The 19,875-nt window shown below is 35.5% G+C and overlaps 1 protein-coding gene across 6 annotated transcripts in view; it reads right to left on the reverse strand.

Annotated features, from left to right (window-relative positions):
• Positions 1–19,875, reverse strand: part of ABI3BP (ABI family member 3 binding protein) — a 293,851-nt gene that overhangs the window by 131,719 nt on the left and 142,257 nt on the right. For all 6 annotated transcript variants that reach the window (XM_056793404.1, XM_056793406.1, XM_056793407.1 and 3 more), the window contains exons 5-9: positions 14,271–14,452; positions 11,721–11,776; positions 4,537–4,585; positions 2,520–2,591; positions 1,665–1,757 (exon numbers count right to left, since the gene is read on the reverse strand). In XM_056793404.1, the coding sequence (XP_056649382.1) occupies positions 1,665–1,757; positions 2,520–2,591; positions 4,537–4,585; positions 11,721–11,776; positions 14,271–14,452 (452 nt within the window). The remainder of the gene's footprint in view (positions 1–1,664; positions 1,758–2,519; positions 2,592–4,536; positions 4,586–11,720; positions 11,777–14,270; positions 14,453–19,875) is intronic.

Genomic DNA, 19,875 nt, shown 5'->3' on the forward strand with positions numbered 1-19,875 from the left:
GTTTGAGGGATTCTCCCCTCCTTAGAAATTTTCTCCTTAGTTTCCCCTGGAAGTAGAACAAACAACTTTTAATCCCCATTAGTCTTTGTACACAACAAATGAAGATACATAGGTAGCTGTGGTATAATGGAAAGAATACTAGATTTCGAATCAGAAGTCTCACTTTTTAGCTCTGTGACCTGAGGCAAATGATTACAAGGCTTCAGTTTCCTTTCTCTAACATGGGGAAGCAGGGACAGCAACAACAATAATTATGTCAAAGAAATAATCAATGGCATTTACTTAGTGCTTTAAGATTTACAAAGTTCTTTGCATATTTTACCTCATGGGATTCTGATAACCTTCTGAGGTAGGTGCAGTTATTATCCCATTTTACAGGTGAAACTGAATTAGACAGAGGCTCAATGACTTGCCCAGGATCACAGAACTAGTACGTATCTAAGGCAGGATTTGAACTGAAGTCTTTCTGACTCCAAGTCCAGAACTCTATCCGTTGCACTATGGAGCTGCCATGGTACAGTGGATCTTGGAACTAGAAGGAAATGAGCTCAAGTACTCAATGCCTTCAGCCACATACTGGCTATGGGACACTGGGCAATTAAAAAACTCTCTGAAAGCTATAAGGTTTAGAAGAGCTGACCTGAATTGGTAGAGAGCATGTCCTCCTCCAGGAGGGCCCTATGACAACCAAATCCTAGGTACAGTCTCTCTTCTCTGTCCTAAAAATTTGTTTGGGAGGGCTGGAGGAAGGAGAGGGGTTTGGCCAGAGGATTTCTAGGTACTTCCCAGCACTATCATTCTATGTTAAAATTGCAATTTAATTAAAAGGCACTGCTAAGTATCATCTCTTTGAGTAGGGCAAATAGTTCATTTCAGGCAAATGGACATACAGACTAGCAACTGCAAAACATTTCCTATTTGACAAGACATTTTCCTCCCCACTTCCTACCCCATCATGCTCCCTGCTTCAGGAACACAAGCTTCTTCCATGAGAATATTATCATTATTTGCATTTTTTTCTCACTCTGCATAACCTGCCCTATTCATTACAAGAGAGAATTCAATCTTGGTGAATCATGACATAACAAGGAATCACATGTTTTCCCAAAATGAGGAATTTGAAAAGGTTAAGTAAACTCTCAGGTAGCACCGACAACTTTGAAAATGGAGAAATAAGATGATTTCTTCAGGATTAAGGACTATCTATGACTTATTGTTCAAAGTTAGCCCCATTTGACAGTGCGTATACAAATCAGGGCAGAAACCACTTAACAACAATAAGCTTTATTCCAAATATATATGTATATATTAAATAGTAGTTAAAATAAACAGATACTCTTATCGAGACATGTGAAACTGGGAACATGCCTTCAGGAATTTTTAAGTAGAAACAGGGCATTAGTTTGACTATATTAATTTCTTCCTCGTGCTCTTGAAAATTTTAATCTATATTCAAATTCCTTCAAAAGATTAAGTATTTTAATTCAGGAGGGAAAAGGAGGATCAGAACTCTGATTACTTTTTACATCTTTGGCAGATCCATTGTCTCTGCTTCTTCTCAGAAGAATCAGTGGTATCCAGCTTAAGGCACCCTTGGTATCCCCAGAATATTCAATGTCCATACTCAGAAATCAGATCAACCAAATGTGCAACTTCCATCTTACCTAGTGGTGTCTTGACTGTTTCGGAAATATCCAACATGACAGGTGGAGGATCTTTCAGAACTGTTTCATTCAGCCCAGGAATGATTAGGTGGACTACATAGTAATTTAAATGAGGGCATTGAAAAGAAAGTGGAATATATTATTAGATTAAAAGTCTAAAGTAACAGAGGCTAGAATATTCACTTTCAAATTACGATCACAAATAAATGAAGTATAGTGATGCCTTTCTTTTGTTCTGTATAGTTCCCTTTTTTAGGATCTAGTTGCTTTAAATTCGTGCCTTCATTTGCCCTTTGAATTGCATTGACTTTTAAAATCAGCTCATTAGCAAACCACATATAAAATCTTAATTCTTTTCCATTTGAAAAACATTTATTAACAATCTTTTTCATTAGACCATGGTTATTCTCAAGGTATTGGCTATTATCAGCTATAATTATTGTTTATACAGATCCTTATTTCAAAGATGTTCAGATTATTTCATATGAATATTCTCATTTTGTGGAGGCAGATAAAAGAATTGGTATCCTCTCTTTTACTGTACATGGCATGAGGCCATGTAATTTTAGACACCACACAGCAAGTCCATGGTAGAGGTCAGATCTCTTGACTTGTAGCCCTCAGTGGACTATACCACTCCTTGGGCAAAAGTCCAGGACTTTCTGATTCAGTTAATAAAACATTCTTGAGAAAGTGAATAAAACAAAAACCATCTCTTGTTGAGAAGCTCTGACTGCAGTTCACCGCTCCCCACGAGGGTTCAGCTAGCAAAAGTAAACACCTGCCTCAGTAGATGTACTGATATAAACATGATGAATAGAAATAGCTATAATACAAAATTTAGACACCATTCACCTAGTATTGTTCCTCCTACATAAGGTCTGTCCGGAGATTTCGATGCTGCTCGGTGTGTGACATTCTGAATTACTGGGGAAACATAATCAATGCAACAGCAAAGTGAAAAAAGAGTGAAGAGAGAAGTTGAGAGAAGCCACGTAGGCATATTTAGTTGTGACCCAACATTACCAGTCATGAGAAGGGAAAGTTGTAGAAATGGCTGCTAAAAATAGCTGTTGAAGACGGAAAGGCAGACATAGCTTTTGATATTTGGGCTGTTTTTATATAATAATCCCCCACTTCTACACTTGTCCTCCCTCTCTGTGCTGTACTAAACCAAAGTACAATAGTCGTAAAATACTGACTTGGGAAATTAATAATGTGAATATGATGCAACAGAGAACAGAACAGATTCTTCCTTTAATCTCTCTTTTTCATAAATGTATGGATCAGATGTCAGATTTTCCCCAGGTGCAAAGAACATTCAGTTTCTTCTAGAGCCAGAAAAAGAGGGAAGGAAGAGGAAAGGGGGCTCCAAGGTTGGTGGTGGTGCAGAGAATAAGCCTATGGTGAGCAGGAAGTAGGAGAATGTAATCAGTATTACCAAAGATAGTCTAAGTGCAGGTATAGTAGGCAAAGGGGAAGCTTGTCTTCTAGAGAGCCCCATTTATGACTGGGCAAGTTAAGAGGAAGATAGGGAGATAGAGGTCCCGAAGAAGGATGCTTTGGTGATTGGATTCTAAGAGTGTGGGAGTTCTATTGATTGTGCTTCTGAGTCAGTAACTCTGAGAGTGAGTCCTGGGGAGAGACTGGGGCCATACTGTGTGATACAGACCAGTAGAGTACTAGAAAGCAGTGTAACAAATTGGAGTAGGGGACAATGGAAATGTTTATCATCCTGGATGGGAGGGGGTCCTTCTAGACATTAATATCCTATGCCAAAATTCCCGGATATCTTCCAACAAGTAGTTTTTAGGAATAATGAATAGTATTTTTATTACATCAAATTCAAAAACAAAATCAAGAAGTTAGATACTGAAGGTATTGAATAAGCACCACTGTTATGATGAAAGTTATCTTGAAAGACTGATTTAGGGGTAAGAATATCAATTTACTGATATGTTCATTTATTGGCTAGACCAGCATCATAAAAGATAAAGAGATATGGGTCTCCATGGTTGTCTCCAAGAAGTTGGGTCAGGCAGCTAAATAGTTTTAAGAGCTCATTATTCAGCTCCTACCTTGAACATCCCAAGACATTTCTAACTGGTGGATAGCTAATTAAGAGGTAACCTATCAAACTATCCACCCTTCCCCATTTCCATAGGTGGACAGGTCAGGTACTCAGGAGAATAACTCTTATTCCCTTCACTTAGTAACTAAATTCTGTTAAAAAAGAAGATGTTCCTTTGGATTCCTAAGGGCAAAGAAAATGCTAAAAAAAAACAGTAGACTGGATGGAATCTTTTATATAGATCCTGACACAGAAATGCACAATAATTCTCCATAATATAGAGGAATTGATTTGGGGCCTTTCTACAATAGAGCCCTGTCTGATAGGAGAATCAATACAGCATCTGAAAAATAAATTCTCATAGTACTTGTATTTAAAACTTTCCCTGGCTTCCAAAAAATAAAAATTATGGCTTTACTATTATTTAATACAAATTGATAAGCTATAAATAATATTCTCAAGAATGTTGCATTATCACTAAACAAAATCATCCCTAATGCTATATCTATGAGAATAGGAAATAAAGAGAGGGTGTTTTCTCTCCTTTTTACATATAAGAGACATTGAGGCATTTGAAATATTACTCAACCAAGAACAAATAGCACCTTGGTAAAGGAGCTAAAATGAGAGTTCTAATTTTTATCTATGAAATCATGCTGCTTCATTTGGAGATTTATTAGCAATGCAGATTCTATAAAATAGGAAAAATATGATTAATTTCTAATCATTTCAGTTTTTTTAAATAGTGAGGTTGTAGAAAATTTTGAATACTTATTTACTGCAGAAAGTCATAGAAATTACCTTGTCTGATAACTGTAATGGGAATTATCTTCTTTGGAATGTATGCTGGCTGAAAAGAGAGGAAAATAATGTCAACCTTTAGGTCTAGAGATTATTATTATTTCATGGAAGAAAAATAACAAAAACTTTATTTAGCATTTTATTGTTGAGGTTTTTTTTTTTTTTAAGATTCTCAAATAATGGGAACTTAACTCCCATGGCAAACTCTTCTCCTTGTTCAGTCTTTGTTAGCTAAAACTTTTGTGTCTACAAAAGGACTTTCTTTTTGTTTGGTTCACATAATTTTCTCAAAATAAAAACGTCCAAATTACTGCCAGAAATTATTTTGATGACCTTTTCATTTGGAAAGTAGCCTCTTTGGCCTCTACTGGTGTAGCTTTCAAGAACCACACCTTAGTCAGTCAACAAGCATTTTTTTATGTTTGTACTATATTCTAGGCATTGTGCTAAGCATGGAATTTCAAAGCCACCCACCTAAATGACTCCTTGTCTATTGTCGGAGTCAAGACTGCCCTTTAGAGGACATAGTCCCCTAAATGGGAATGGGCTCCAGAGACACTAGCAGAGCCATGATGACCAGAAATATACTCTATTATGGTACAGGGAAGCCTGAAATTTTACCATTAGAGGTGCCAGCTTTGGCATTTCTTTCTCAGAGTTGTTTTTTAAAAATGCAAACATAGTCAAATTTGTTACTAAAAATTCTCAAGAAATGGGTGTGTGTACATGTGTATACACATCCATAAGGTTTTCTAGATAACTCTCTATATAAGCTATTACACTAACCATTAATATTTCAAATGATTTTGGATGGCAGTATTCATAAATTTTATTAAAAACAATCTTGCTTTCTTAACCAGAGTACAGTACAGTCAGCGGGACATAGTCTAATCTTTTCTTTCCTCTTCTTTTTAAATTCTTACCTTCTGACTTAGAATTGATCTAAGGATAGGATTGGGGATGTAGACTCTAAGTGATGACCCTAGTGCAATTATCAATAATATGGAAATAGGTCTTGGTCAATGACACAAGTAAACTGACACAAAAAAACACAAGTAAAAAACAAATTGTGCATCAACTATGGGGGTGGGGGGAGAGAAAGAACACAAATCATGTAACCAAGGAAAAATATTCTAAATTAATTAATTAAATAAAAATTTTCAAAACAAAATTGACCTAAGGCAGAAGAGCAGTAAGGGCTAAGGAACTGGAGTTAAGTGACTTGCCAGAATCGCTCATTTAGGAAGTGCCTGAGGATAGATTTGAACTCAGGTCCTCCCAACTCCAGACCTGCTGCTCTATTCACCACACTACCTTGCTGCCCCACAATGCAGTCTTTTCTTAATGGCAGCATCATCCTGATGAAGTGGCATTATACTATACCATATTATATGTTATATTACAAAAGGACAAATGATTTAATTGTTACTATGCTACTAATACTATAAATTTCTTCCAGCCCAAGTCTACCCTTTCCCCCAAAGCAAAATAAAGGCTATAAAGCCAGTAGCATTTACATAGAGCTTTAAGATTTGTAAAGTGCTTATGGATAGCTGATTCCACAACAACCCTGGGAGATAGGTTTTATTGTATTATTGTATTATTGTATTGTATATTGTATTGTATAATATTGTATTATTATCCCCACTCCACCAAAAACCTGAGACAAATAGAGATTATGTGACCTGCCCAGGATCATGTATTTTATCATGTATTTTATTTATCATGTATTAAAATCATGTGGGATTTTAACTCAAAATTTCCAAACTCTTAAGTCCAGTACATAACAACTTACTTAGTTGTTTTCACTGTCTTTCTGTCTGGACACAAATATTGCCAACTTTAGAGTTTTATCTGGCAGTCTAAGATGCAATGCAGTTTGCACTCCATTGGAGCATGCATAAGAATGGGTCTTTGGTGTGCCCTAGAGATCCCCTGGAAACTTCCAGAGACTTCAGGGACACATGTGACTCAATGCTAAAAGTCCTTGGTAATTGAGATCTTATCGGCCACTTACTCAGTGCACCTTTAAGAAGAAGTGACCCAATGCTCATTGCTCTTCTCTTCCTGTCTGCCGATTTTGTCAGACTATGTGAGCCTTTCCTTAGAGGGGTAGAGGGTATTGGTTTCCTTTCACCACCCTGGTCCCATAGAGGCTGGTAGAACCTGGCAGCCAAGGCACATGGCCTGCCTGAGTGAAGCTGAGAATATAGTTGCTGCTTCTACTTCATATTTCTTTGCCTAATCATAGGAGTGGAAGCAATGATGCTGAGATGGACATTGTTAGCTTAGGAGATTACCGTGGTAATTTAAGAGATCTGGAGATACCAGTTCCTCAGTAGGTATGAGATATGCTCTTTCTATATCTACTCTAAGGGTTTTTAGAGAAAATGATAACCACCAGTCAGAACATAAACCCAAACTGTCCTGACTTGTGAGAAGACTTAGACTCGGAAGGAATTGTTTGAACCAAAGGGAAGTGGAACAATGCCTTTATAGTAGTCCCACAAAATACTTCATGTTTTGATGTTTCATTTAAGTCTCAACTTTCAGGAAAGTGTAACAGTGGGTATGTTTCTATTGAATTTGTTTTATTAATACTTATTTTCAGGAAAGTGTAACAGTAGATATGTTTCTATTGAAGTCATTTTATTAATACTTATAAGGGTCACATTTGTATGTTGGACATTTTCTTGTGTGAAGAGGAAATAAATAGCTATCCTATACCTGAATTACATTGTATCTTGAATATCTTTCTACTACTTGCTTTGGAGAGATCTTGGACATAAATAAAATCTTAACCTTTAAGTAAATTTCTCTGAGGCGCTAGGATTTGGGGGGGGGATTTGGGGGAGGGAGGTTGGGGCAGGGAGAGTGGAAGGTAGGAAGTAGTAAAGAAAAAAATATATTGATCTTTTAAACCTATCTGCCTGTACCAAAGCCAGAGCTAAGAGGGGCCCCTTTAGCTCTGGACTTTTGCATGCACAATTTTTGTTCTGGGAGACTAAACCTTTTGGGTTTCCTGACCCCAACAACAATTTTATTTTTTAATAGGAAGTAGCAACTCAGAAAACTAGCATTACTGATTTATGCTGATTTTTATTAAGCTTCTATCAAAAACATTTCTCAAAGCATGTTGGATAATTCTAGAAAAAAAAGATCTTAACATCTCAACTCTGTTAATCATTTCAGTATTAACAAATAATCTATTAGAGATTTTATTATCTCTCCAAGGCCCTAGGATGGAGGAACATTTGAGGATTGGTTAAAAGTTGCTCATAAAATAATTCCACTATCTTGAAAGAAGAACCAAATGTGCACAAAAGAACTTTGATATATTACATTCTGGTCTTAATTTATTCTAGAAAATTCTACCCATTTTCATCTAAACTAATTAATGAAACACACTGATTCAGGTCTAGCTAACACCAAAACTGACATGCTTCTTGTGAAAGTTTTTAAATTTCTAGCTGATATGGAAAACCAGATCCAGCTGTTAGTTATTTTATCTTTGGCTTAGAGTTTTTTTAAACCTTTTATCTAAAACATGGATATACTTTGAATGAAGGAATAAATAATTTTGTGTGTGTGTGCACAATTTTAAGGTGTGGATAAGACAGAAAAAGAAAAGTGATATTTCTTATGTATGGCATTGCTTATCTGATTATTATTAAAATAAAAAATTTGGCAGCACTTTTTTCCCCCTTTGCCAATAATAGATGCTTTTCCCTTAGAAGATGGGTGGATCTGGATGATAATAAAGAAAAGGTCAAAAGAGATGTCATATCCCAAGGGAAGACTGATTTCAGGAGGAGTTGGCTTGCCATAAACATTAAAATTGTATTTTAAAATACTAATTGAAAAACATGCTATTAAAAAAAACTAAGTTTATCTAGCCACTGAATTTTAGAGTATATTTTAAAATGCAGAATTCTAAAAACAGAAGTGATGATATCAAAATAGGCAATCTTAGAGATCATCATTTTGTGCATCTTAACCAAATATTCAAATACCAATGATGAATATCTTCCTAAGAAATTGTCAGCATTATGAAAGATTCTTCATTCTAAAGATGAAAAAAGCAGCCCAAATGCCATTGGTAAGTAGCCACAAAGAAGTCTTGGTCATCTTCCTATATGTCCCAAGCCACAGATGATTAATTAGTTAGTATGCAGAAATAACTGGCTGGATAAAAGTTTTATTTCTATCTCATACTATTTCTAGTACAAGCCATTGACAAAAGTATCAGAATATGTTATATATTAAAGTGAATAAAGTTGAAAAACTAATGGTCTTTTCAAACATGTTTACTTTAATAGAATAACAATCTATTTTAAGAAGTAGTTAATGTTGTTCTTCAAATCAAATTCTTCATTTTTGCCACTCTTTGGAAAGTGTTCAGAGGGGGAAATGTTTATATGTGTGTAAGCATGAAATGAAAATATTGTATAAAGCTTCAATTTTGATTAAAATTTGATTGTATATCTGGGACTTATTTCAACCCCCCTGAAATAATGTTCTCTTAGGCAGGTCCTCTTTTTGGCAACTCGCTAGAGCACTGGGCTTAGAATCAGGAAGACTCATCTTCCTGAGATCAAATCTTACTTCAGACATTTATTAGTAGCTGTGTGACCCTGGGCAAGTCCCTTAAACCTGTTAGTCTCAGTTTCCTAATCTGCAAATTGAGCTGCATAAAAAAATGGTAAACCATTCTAGTATCTTTGCCAAGAAAAACCCAAATAGGGTTGCAAAGAGTTCAGACATAACTGAACTGACTGAACAACAAGAATAGTTTCTCAGTAAAATGATATTTAAGCTTTTGACTATCAGTGTCATTTCTCTTTTTTGTTTGGAATGAGTCATTCTAACAAATCAATGAAAAGGACAGAAGATATGGCCACGTAAGATGACAGAGGCTATCCCAGACTCTTCCTTTCCAATTTTCCTCAAATCCCAGAGCTGTGCAGATGTCAGTACAAGAAACACTTTCCTTCTTTCCAGATGGTAGCCCTGAACTAAGTCTAACTGAAAAGCCTTAAAATATCCTTTTGAATGGAGTTACGTTACCCTTTGGAAATAAACAAGCAATTCATGCTACAACCCCAGGACTGCTGGCTGAAGTCAAGAGAGGACCCCACCTTGCAGCTTGAAATGATAAAACTTTTGGATCTGTATCAGAGATACAGGAAGTTACTTCCTACTTCACCCTGCTATACCCTCCCCCATCACAGTTATTTATGAGGAGAAAAGGAAATAAAAGTCCCTAAGAGTGAGACCCAATCTTCTCCCCAATCCTGTTGAGTAACCCCCCTCAACTGGATTATCCTGCCAAAAGTAACACAATTTATTTGGAACAAGTGACTGAAAAGGGAGAAAGAGTCATTGCTCAATAGAAGACATCATAAAACCAAACATGAAGTAGATACACATGTTGGGGAAATGGTTCTTATTCCTAAGAAACTACCCCCTTTAAAATAAGAATTAGAATCATCTCAGAAAGTGAAATAAGGACAAATGGACCTCTGGGCTTAAAGTTTCATTGTAAAATTTTCTTCTTTTAGATTTGATTTTTCTATAAAGGGTTACATATGTGTATTTGCCTATTTGTGCTTATAGATGTATATGCATATATACTAAAATATATACACAAGTATGCACACATATGTGTGTGGGGATATTCTTTGTACTTATCATCCTAAGGCTGCGATCTCCAGGGACCGGTTTTGTAGAGATCAAAGTAACCTTAGAAGCTATCATTTCATGGATGAAGAGACCAAGACCCAGAGAGGTTCAGTGTTTTGCTCATAATCCCATAGGGAGTGAGCATCACAGGTAGGGCTGGATGTCAGGTTCTTTATTTCTCATGTCCCCAATAAAAACTTTCTCCTAAATTTATTCTTGCCACTCTTCTCCAAGCTGCTTGAAGACCAAGGTCACACGAACAATGAATCCTTAACACAGACATATAAGCTTATTGTCATCAAGTCTACCCCTTTTCATCACCTGCGACTATGTTGGAAGACACCTGAGCTATACAGATCAACATCTATCTTCTGGATATTCAACCCTGACCAGAATCAACTGCAAAAACAGTAGCTGCCTGGGAGTCCTCATTATATCTCCTAATATGACTACACTACCTGCTGACTGATGGATACAATTCCTAATGTAAGAGAAAATGTTTTATTAAAAAAAGTAAACCTAGTATCCAAAATGCTTTCAATTTGGGGAAAGTAAGACAGTTCACACTAAAATACAAGATTTAATTCTTCCTTGAGAGAAGGACTTGGTAGGAGGCAGAGTAGAAACAATGAAGATGCTTAGCATTGAGTAGTTTTAAAATTTTGTTTTGTTTTCTCATAGGGGACAAGTGACAGGGAGGAAAGTTGAACTGTAGCAACATAGCTATAAAAAGTCTATTATAGGGACAGCTAGGTGGCTCAGTGGATAGAGATCCAGGCCTGGAGTCAAGAGGATCTGGCCTTGGACACTTCCTCACTGGGTGATCCTGGACAGTCCCAATTGCCTAACCCTTACTGCTCTTTTTGCCTTAGTGTGGATTCTAAGACAGAAGGTAAGGATTTAAAAAAATCTCTTATAATCTGAGGTCCCTCTAGCCCTGAGACATACCTTTCACTGCTACCCATTTAGTTATTTTTTTTAAATAATATTTTTCCCCAATTACATGCAAAAACAAATTTTAACTTCCATTAAAAATTTGTGTTCCAGATTCTTTCACTTCCCTCCCTCTACTCCTTGCTCCCTGAGGTGTCAAGCAATTTGATGTAGGTTTTAGATGTGTAATCATGCAAAACTTATTTCCATATTTACTGTTACTCATTTAGGAAACATCAGGTGAGCAATTAAAGAAAAAAACCACAACAAAAACAAATGTAGTCTATCCTTGTGACAGCATATAGACATAATGGTAGACATATATGTTTAGAGTCCTAGATTAATTAAATATAGAATCATGGGCTTATAGAATGTTGAAGCTGATAAGGATATTAGGCACTATCCAATCAAAATGAAATTCATAATGCCAATTAATCAAAAGCTTTGATAATGCTCAGGACTGACTGCTATAATCATCCCCTCCTTAGTATGCTTCAGTGAGAAAGTAAATTGGATATATTTAAAAGTGACTCCTTTCTTGCTAACTTTGAAAAATAAATGTTACTTACCACTGTATATGTCTGGTCATAGGTACTTTGAATTTTCCCATTTCCTTTAATTTTAGCTGATTGTAATGGGGGGGAAAAGAAACATTTTTATTTCACCAAAGGCAAAATGAAATGATCACTTGTCAAGACAACCCCCATCTCTCTTCATTTTTTTTTTCAATCCTTTTAAAGGTAAAAATTATTATATGTGTTCTTAGAACATTTTTGCTTTTTTACTTGTAATATATATATATACATATATATATATACACTTATAATATGAAATCTGAGGACATAAATGGAATCTTACTCCTTTTATGTCTGACAGTCTATGGGGGCAGAAATGTTTTCTATAATTCCATTCTATGTCCACTTCCCCCCATTATCAATGAATAGAGTCAAAAGCATTTGTACGGTTTTGTTCAACTATGTATAAACCTTGTACAAACTATGTATTTTTTATGAAGGTTTTACTTCTTTATTGAGAAATACTTTTCCATATTCCAGAAACTGGATGCTTCAAATAAAACAAATTTCCAATAAAATAAAAATACTGTCAGAAAAACTTTTTAGAAGAGAAGAGCTAAATTAAATTAAATTAAAGGTTAACAGGGTCTAGGCCGCATAAAAGAGAACTGTTAGCTTTGACCATTGAATTGATGACAGCTCATATTTTATTGATATTCAAATCATTAATTCTACATTATCCCTGGAAATAGTATCTAGTGAACCAAACAGGCTATATCTCCCATGTCAATGGGCTAACTCTTCTAACAGGTGGCTATTAAAACCTTTTGCATTCTTTCTGTCTCATAATGATGACAAAAGGTGATTTCCATCATACCCCAATGCTCTATTTATTAACTTCAAGTTGCTAGGTAAAAACTTGGAGAGTCATATTCCTTTCTGATCTTTATCAAAAGCCTTAGAGAGGGGGAAAAAGTTTATTCCTATACATTGGAAATTTACTATTTTTAATGTTTACTTTAAAATAAAATATAAAAAGGAAAGAATTTCTATTACGCACATTTATTTTCTTTATGTAATCATGGTAATGAAAAATAACAAACTGAACTAGATGGCATTCATGAGCCCGATCTTTCTAATGGGAAGGCAGAAAACATTTTGGAAAATTGTATTAGTGTCCTTATTTATATGCATATATATATACATATTCTTATGTAACCAGGCTATAGTTTAATTAATTATATCTACCCACATAAAGAATGTCTGCAGAAATATATACCTGGAAAAAAGATGAACTAGTCAGATAGTAAGAATAAGGACACATGATGAAGAGTAATGCAGCCTATTAGTATCCACAGAGATTGAAGAAAATTCCCAACCACAATGGATAGACTTATTTGTATGATTTATGGGAGAAGATGAACAAGAATTTCAAAAGATGGACAGCTGATATATGTATATGTATTGGAAGGAAAGCCCACAACAATAAAATCATGGATCCATTAAAGTTTCAATTTATGTACTTGGGTTATTTCCCGAAGTGTTTCCTTTTGCCAGGAATCTCTTGTTAAACACTTTATGAGTTATGTGACAATGTCTGAAATGCTATAAAAAAAGACTTCAGTATCACTCCATTTGCTTTATGAAATTTGTAATCACCCTTGTTATGAAATAAGAAACATTAAACATTTGATTATATACAATCAAATGAAAATAGTTCTAACATTTTTAGAGTTCTGATTTTCTGAGTCTCCCTAAACAGAATATTATGTAAGATGATCCATATAAAAATCAATTCATAAACAGCATATCAAAAATCTTTAAGTGTCAGGTTTATTAAAAGAATTCTATGAGGAAAAAATGGTTCCACGGATCTGGATTACCATCTGTATCTAATATCACAATAATAGGAATTCCAAACATGATTAATCAGCTTACCTTGCTGATATAGTAGTGTGGACATCTATGTGAGTGTGTATAGGACTTTCAATTAGAAATGTTACAGCTAACACCAATCACTTCATCAGATCTATGCTATACCACCTTTGCCCCTTCATACCTCATATATGCATATACATCGTACAGAGTAAATAATTGACTTTCAATCTTTGATTATCCATCTTTGGTAGCTACCAATATTTTAAAGCTTATACATATGTTTATTATAATTATAATTTGATTCATTCAGTTACTATTTGTTAAAATATTAGAATTTCTGGAACATTTTGATAATGGAAGGCAGAATAATTGCGACTGAATAATTGAGAGAGATAAATTGTCAGCATATATTACTGATCTGCCATTATTTCATCACAGATTCATTTCATAATTTCTATAGTAAAACTTTACCATGTCTTTATTTTATCAAATATGTATAACTTGACAAAAACTCAAGTTTTGTTTCATTGTTTTAAAAACATTTTTATAAATTGGACTGTACCCTTAACTCAAGAGAAAATAAATTTCATAAAAGATACTAAACTATTCCTTATAGGACATTGAATTTATAAAATTCAACCCATGCTATTTCATACAAGGAATAAAATGTATAAAAATTTCCTGAAGAACAATTTCTCAAAATATAAACAAATGCCAAGAACTTACTTCCTATAATAGTCTTGTGATTAAAAATCCTGCTCCAGAGTCCATCTTCTAAATTATCTTTCACTCCAAATTCATAAATGGTATTTGGCTTCAGATTCTCAACTACTGTTTCAGTGGCCGGGCAGATTTGGAAAATCCATTTTTTTTCTTTATCTTTTTCCCGATAGCGAACTGTATATAATCTGTTGAATAATAACAGTAATAATATTGTGTTTTGCTGCCAAATGGTTGGCACCCAATGTCAGTCCTGCCTTTATAATACAAGTCAAGTAAAAGCATTGGAGTAGTTTACATGTGTAACCCAGAACTCAAGTCCATTTGCATAAGGCTCTCCTCATTAGTAGAGAATGATTATGCTCCATGATTGTGTGATGGGTGAAGTTGGCAAGAACTTGGGAGGAGAGAGATATATTCTGGCTTCAAGCTTCAGAAGAGCACACAAGGTTCCAGGCTCTCTCCAACACATGGGACATCAAGTAATCATTATCCACCCAAGAAGAAAGTCTTAAGCAAATGTTCTTAAATACCCCAGGTCACATATGATGTACCACAGATTTAGAATCCAAAAAGATTTTGACAAGTTAGGAATAAATATTGTATCTAAGAAGATGAAATTGAATAAGAAAATTGTAAAGTCCTTGAGTTCCAGAATTCCACAGGTATTTATTAAGTTCCTGCATTGAATCAGATAATCACTAGACACTAGAGATATAAAGTCTAAAAAAAAAAATTCCCCAACCTTCCAAGAATTTACCTCCTATTGGAGGAAATGAAATGTACACAGAAAAAAAAAATAATATAAAGTAAGAACAAAACTAGATTTAAAGGAACTTCAATAATTAGCAAATGGAGGAGGGCAATCAGGATAGGATTCCTGTTGGAGGTGGTATTCAAACTGAGCTTTGAAAGAAACTAGGGATTTTATGAGGTGGAAGGGGAGTGTGGAAATTGCATTGTAGGCATGGGAGGCAGACGATAAAATCAGGGAGAAAGGAAATGGAATGTTCTATATGGGAAAGAGCAAGTAGGATAGTTTGAGTCTATTTTTTTTCAGACTCTCCATCACAATCACCTCTCCCTTTTGAAGTTTACTCTATCCACATTTATCAGATCTCTCCACCCTTCCCTCCAAGGTATTGTCTATAGTCTAATTGTTCATTAGTTATTCAGTCCTGGCTGACCCCTAGTGATCTCATTTGAGATTTTCTCAGCAAAGATAGTAAAATGGTTTGCCATTTCCTTCTTCAGTTTATTTTACACATAAAGAAATGAAGCAAAAAGGGTCAAGTGACTTGCTCAGGGACACATAGCTAGTAAGTGTCTGAGGCCAGATTTGAATTCAAGAATATAAATCTTGACTCCAGGACTAGCACTCTGTGCATTATGGCACCACCTAGCTGTCCCTAGAGTTTAGTGCCTGGATCTAAGTCTCCAGCCTCAATTCTTGGCCTTATACAAGGAGATTTTAATATATACATTGGTGTTCCTTCATGTACCTCAACTTTCTAGTCTCTCAACTGACTTCCTCCTCTGTTCCACTTGAGCTAAAGCCCAGGGATGGTAATTTCCTTGATCTTTGCCATCACCCACTCTTATTCTACTTCCATTTTCCATTCATTTGAAATTCATTTATCTGATCATAATTGTTACAATTCCATATTTCCCTCTCATTTGCTGCTCCTAAATTTATTCTTCATCCTTATTGTGATTTCATGGGTTCTTGAAGAGAGCTGAAAGAAGTCATTTGTAAGTATGAGAGGAGAGTAGGGATTTGGTTCCTGACCCTACCTGAACTCAATTGATAGAGTCAAAATATAATCATGATGGATGAAGAATTCTTAATGTGTTAATAAGATATTAACACCTAGTGATGTCATTAGAAAATCTGTACTTTGGAAGAACAAAAAAAGTCCTTGAAAGAGATTCAAATAGCTAAACCTATGGTTATTGGTTGCTGTAGTGAATAAAAGACTCAGACTAGGTGTGCCAATTTGCATTTATCACAGATTGACTCCATCATCATCCCCACCCCTCCATCTAATCTTTCCATATCTATTGGTTCCTTCCCTTCTACCTAAAAACATGCTCAAGTGTCCCCATCCTTAGAAACAAAACAAGCAAAAAAATAAACCTTTCACTAGATCCTGTCATCCTTGTCACTTATCAGCCTGCATATCTCCTCACCTCTTCAGTTTTTATTTTTTTGTTCAGGCATGTCCAACTCTTTGCCAACCCATTGTTCATACATGTGAGGTTTTCTTGGCAAAATCCCTGGAGTGGTTTACCATTTCTTTCTTCAGTGGATTAAGGTAAACAGAGATTAAGTAATTTACTCAGGGTCACACAGCTACTAAATTTCTGATGGTGGATTTGAACTCAGGTCATTGGGACTCTAGGTCTGGCACTCTGTCCATTGTACCACCTAGCTGCTTCCTCCTATTCAGCTAAGTTCCTTGAAAAAGCCTTCCCTATTAGATGCCTTTATTTTCTCTCCCCCCTTTCTCATTCTCTTCTAAATAATTTGCAATTTGGCTTCCAGTCTTGTTACTCAACTGAAAAAGTTCCCTCCAAATTACCCATGATATCTTAATTGTCAAATATAATGGTCTCTTCTCACTTCTCATGCCTCTTCCCAGTGATAAGGTCAGGGGCTCCTCTGGCATAGAGAACTCAAATTCAGTAAATTTTATCTTAGGGAATTGTTTAGACCATTAAGAGTTTAAGCGACTTGCCCAAGATCACACAAAAAGAGTTTTGCCTGAGTGAGCATTAGTCTGGCCAGGCTCTTATTCAAGCTCTCAAGCCACACCGCTACCACCATCTGTTGTGAAAGTCATTGACTTACCCATATTACATTACGTTGAGTCAAAAAGCTCACTTCAGAGATCTTTAAAGCTTTAATCCAAAAATAAAAGTTTTCTTGAAAAGGAAAATAAAAAGGTGAAAAACAGGGGAGAATGAAGGGACATGTTTTAATCAAGAAAACAGAATTACTTTTCAACTGGGCTAGCTTGGGAAGGTTTGTTTCTCTACCTGTCTATACTAAGTCCTAATTTGTATGGTTCCTCATTCACAAACTATAAAAAGTCATAACTGTAAGTTAAGAATGTTCACCCAGTAGTTTAAACTACAAGGAGAATCTAGAAACTAAAAGTTGCATTTCTTGGCCAGAATCATGCAAATAGTAACAGAAACATTCACAACCAGGGAAGAAAATGAACTCCATTTTTGGTTTCCAAGCCAATAGAAAAAAAAAAAGTCCTTCTGTCAGTGGAAACTTGTTAGAGAAGGTGCTAAAGAAATTAGTCCTTTGATATGGAAAATTTGAGGGAAGACATTTTTTAAAAAACAGTCATCCAGTAAACACTTTTCATTTGTAGAGGTTAAATTAGTTTGCATGAACCTGCTATGGTGAAATATTTATTTTTCTTACAGCATATGCCAGAAACTGGAGTTTATGAGATGACGACTACAATGTTCGGTGTTCCAGGAATCTGCCAAAGACATTCAGGTTTGGATAGTTTTGGAAGATTATATTCCTGAAGGAGAGATTCAGCTAGACTCAAATTTCAATACCCAACATATAATAATCTCTCCTTGTGCTACTATTTGCGCATATAAATCTACTGTGTTGGGCTAACTTCTAAAAAGCAGCTGGCTTTTTAGAGGCGCTTCTGAGGGCAGAAGCTGGCCCACAATCAATTGATTTTCCATAGTCTGCTTCTAATTACACTCATTTGTGATTTTAGTGGGTTTACTTGTTTAATGTAATGTCTACAGTATATCTAACGCATTTTAATATTAATGGCTCTTTTCTCAAACCAATACAAAGGCCCAAACCATGGAGGAAAGGCTCACTTGAATATCTGTACTAACAGGGGAGAAGGAAACAATTAATGGATTCCCCAAATAATTCAAGAACCTTGGTTTCAGTCATTACTTTCTAATTTTCCCCTTCCCACCCCCGACAAAATATTTTTAGGATATTCTCTCTACTTTACATCTGTAGCTCTGTTTGGTTTGAACTTTAAGAAATATAATGCCTGGTCCAGGATAAACTCATCACATGACATTTCATTACTTAGTCATTAACTCAGCTTTGAATACTTAATACCTTCCCAACTCCTTCAGCCTTCTCTCCCCTCTGATTGGAGGGCTGGAGGGTAGAACACTAAATTCCTCCCTGAAACTCTCCACTTTCCATCAGCAGCTTTATTTGGTTTGCAATCCAAGGAACATGGTGCTCCTATGCCAGATACCCCTCGGTGTCCCATCCCCTTTCAAGCTTCATTCTGTGTGTTATCTTCCTCCATTAGATTGTAAATTTGAGGGACAGAAACTATCTTTTTCTTATTTACATCCTGTGTACCTCGAACCTGACATATAGTAGACACTTGATAAATGTTTATTGAATTAAATTATTGAACTGATTTTTAATAAATGGAATAATTGATTTGATTTTTAGCCTTTGCAGTCTGGTATCCATCCTCTGCTAGAAATACTAATAAAGTGTACAATAGCTTAAGGATCCTACAGTCTTAGAGAGAGCTAAAACATTGAGAATTACAACCTTGTAGGAGGGATAAAACACATGGGAACATGCATTTGAATCTGTCTGAGATCTTAGAGATTCAACAATCTCATTTTATAGATGAAGAAACTGATGTTTAGCTCAGGATTACACAGTAAATAGCTGAGTCGGGATTCAAATCCAGGTTTTCTTCATTCTAAATCAGGTATTCCATCCACCAAATCATGGTATATCTTCTACAGAACTGACCCACTCACAAATAACTATAACACAGGACAGAAAAATGCAGAAAAAGGTATAGATATACAGGGCTCAAGGAGGGAAAGATCATGCCACATGTTCCAGAAACAACTTGGCAGGAGTGAAAAGAGTGTTGGATTTGGTGTCAAGAGGTCTAGATTGGAATCATAGGACTGACCCTTGTTAACTGTGGTGTATAGTGAAGGAAAATCACTTAACCTCTCAAAGCTTCCATTTCCTCATTTGTAAAATGGGGCAATAATACGTGTACCACAAAATCAAAGAGGGTAGTTATAAGGAAAACATTTGGTAAACCCCAAAATGCTATATAGGCTGTCCCAAAAGTCTTTAAGTGATTAAAAGGACACTAAGATTTAAGGGACTTTTGGAACATATATTTTTTGTCTCAAAATTTTCAGTGATTCCATATAATTTCTTCCATTTTCACTAGGATGTAAAGAAACAAAATGATTGGCTAACATGTTCAATGTAATGATCACTGGTTTAGTCATAAGTAAGTTTGTTATTAGATAGTCTCTTGAGAATTTGCATGTCACCCAAAATATACTCCTACTAGGTAAATTAATCATACAGCTGTTGTACTATGCCAGGTCAGATTACAGGATAACTCAAAGCTATCTATTCTTGATCCCATTCTATAGCCAGTATTTCCCTGTGCTATTCAACTTTTGGAAGTATATTTCAATTGACCAATATTTATTCATGAGAGGTCCTTCATAGGAAAGACTTGGTAGGCACCCAAATTGCTCAGTGGATAGAGAGCCAAGCCTGGGGATGGGAAGTTCTGGGTTCAAATATGAAGACCGCAGACAC

The sequence above is a fragment of the Monodelphis domestica genome, chromosome 4 (assembly GCF_027887165.1).
Source record: "Monodelphis domestica isolate mMonDom1 chromosome 4, mMonDom1.pri, whole genome shotgun sequence".
Taxonomy (NCBI): Eukaryota; Metazoa; Chordata; class Mammalia; order Didelphimorphia; family Didelphidae; genus Monodelphis; species Monodelphis domestica.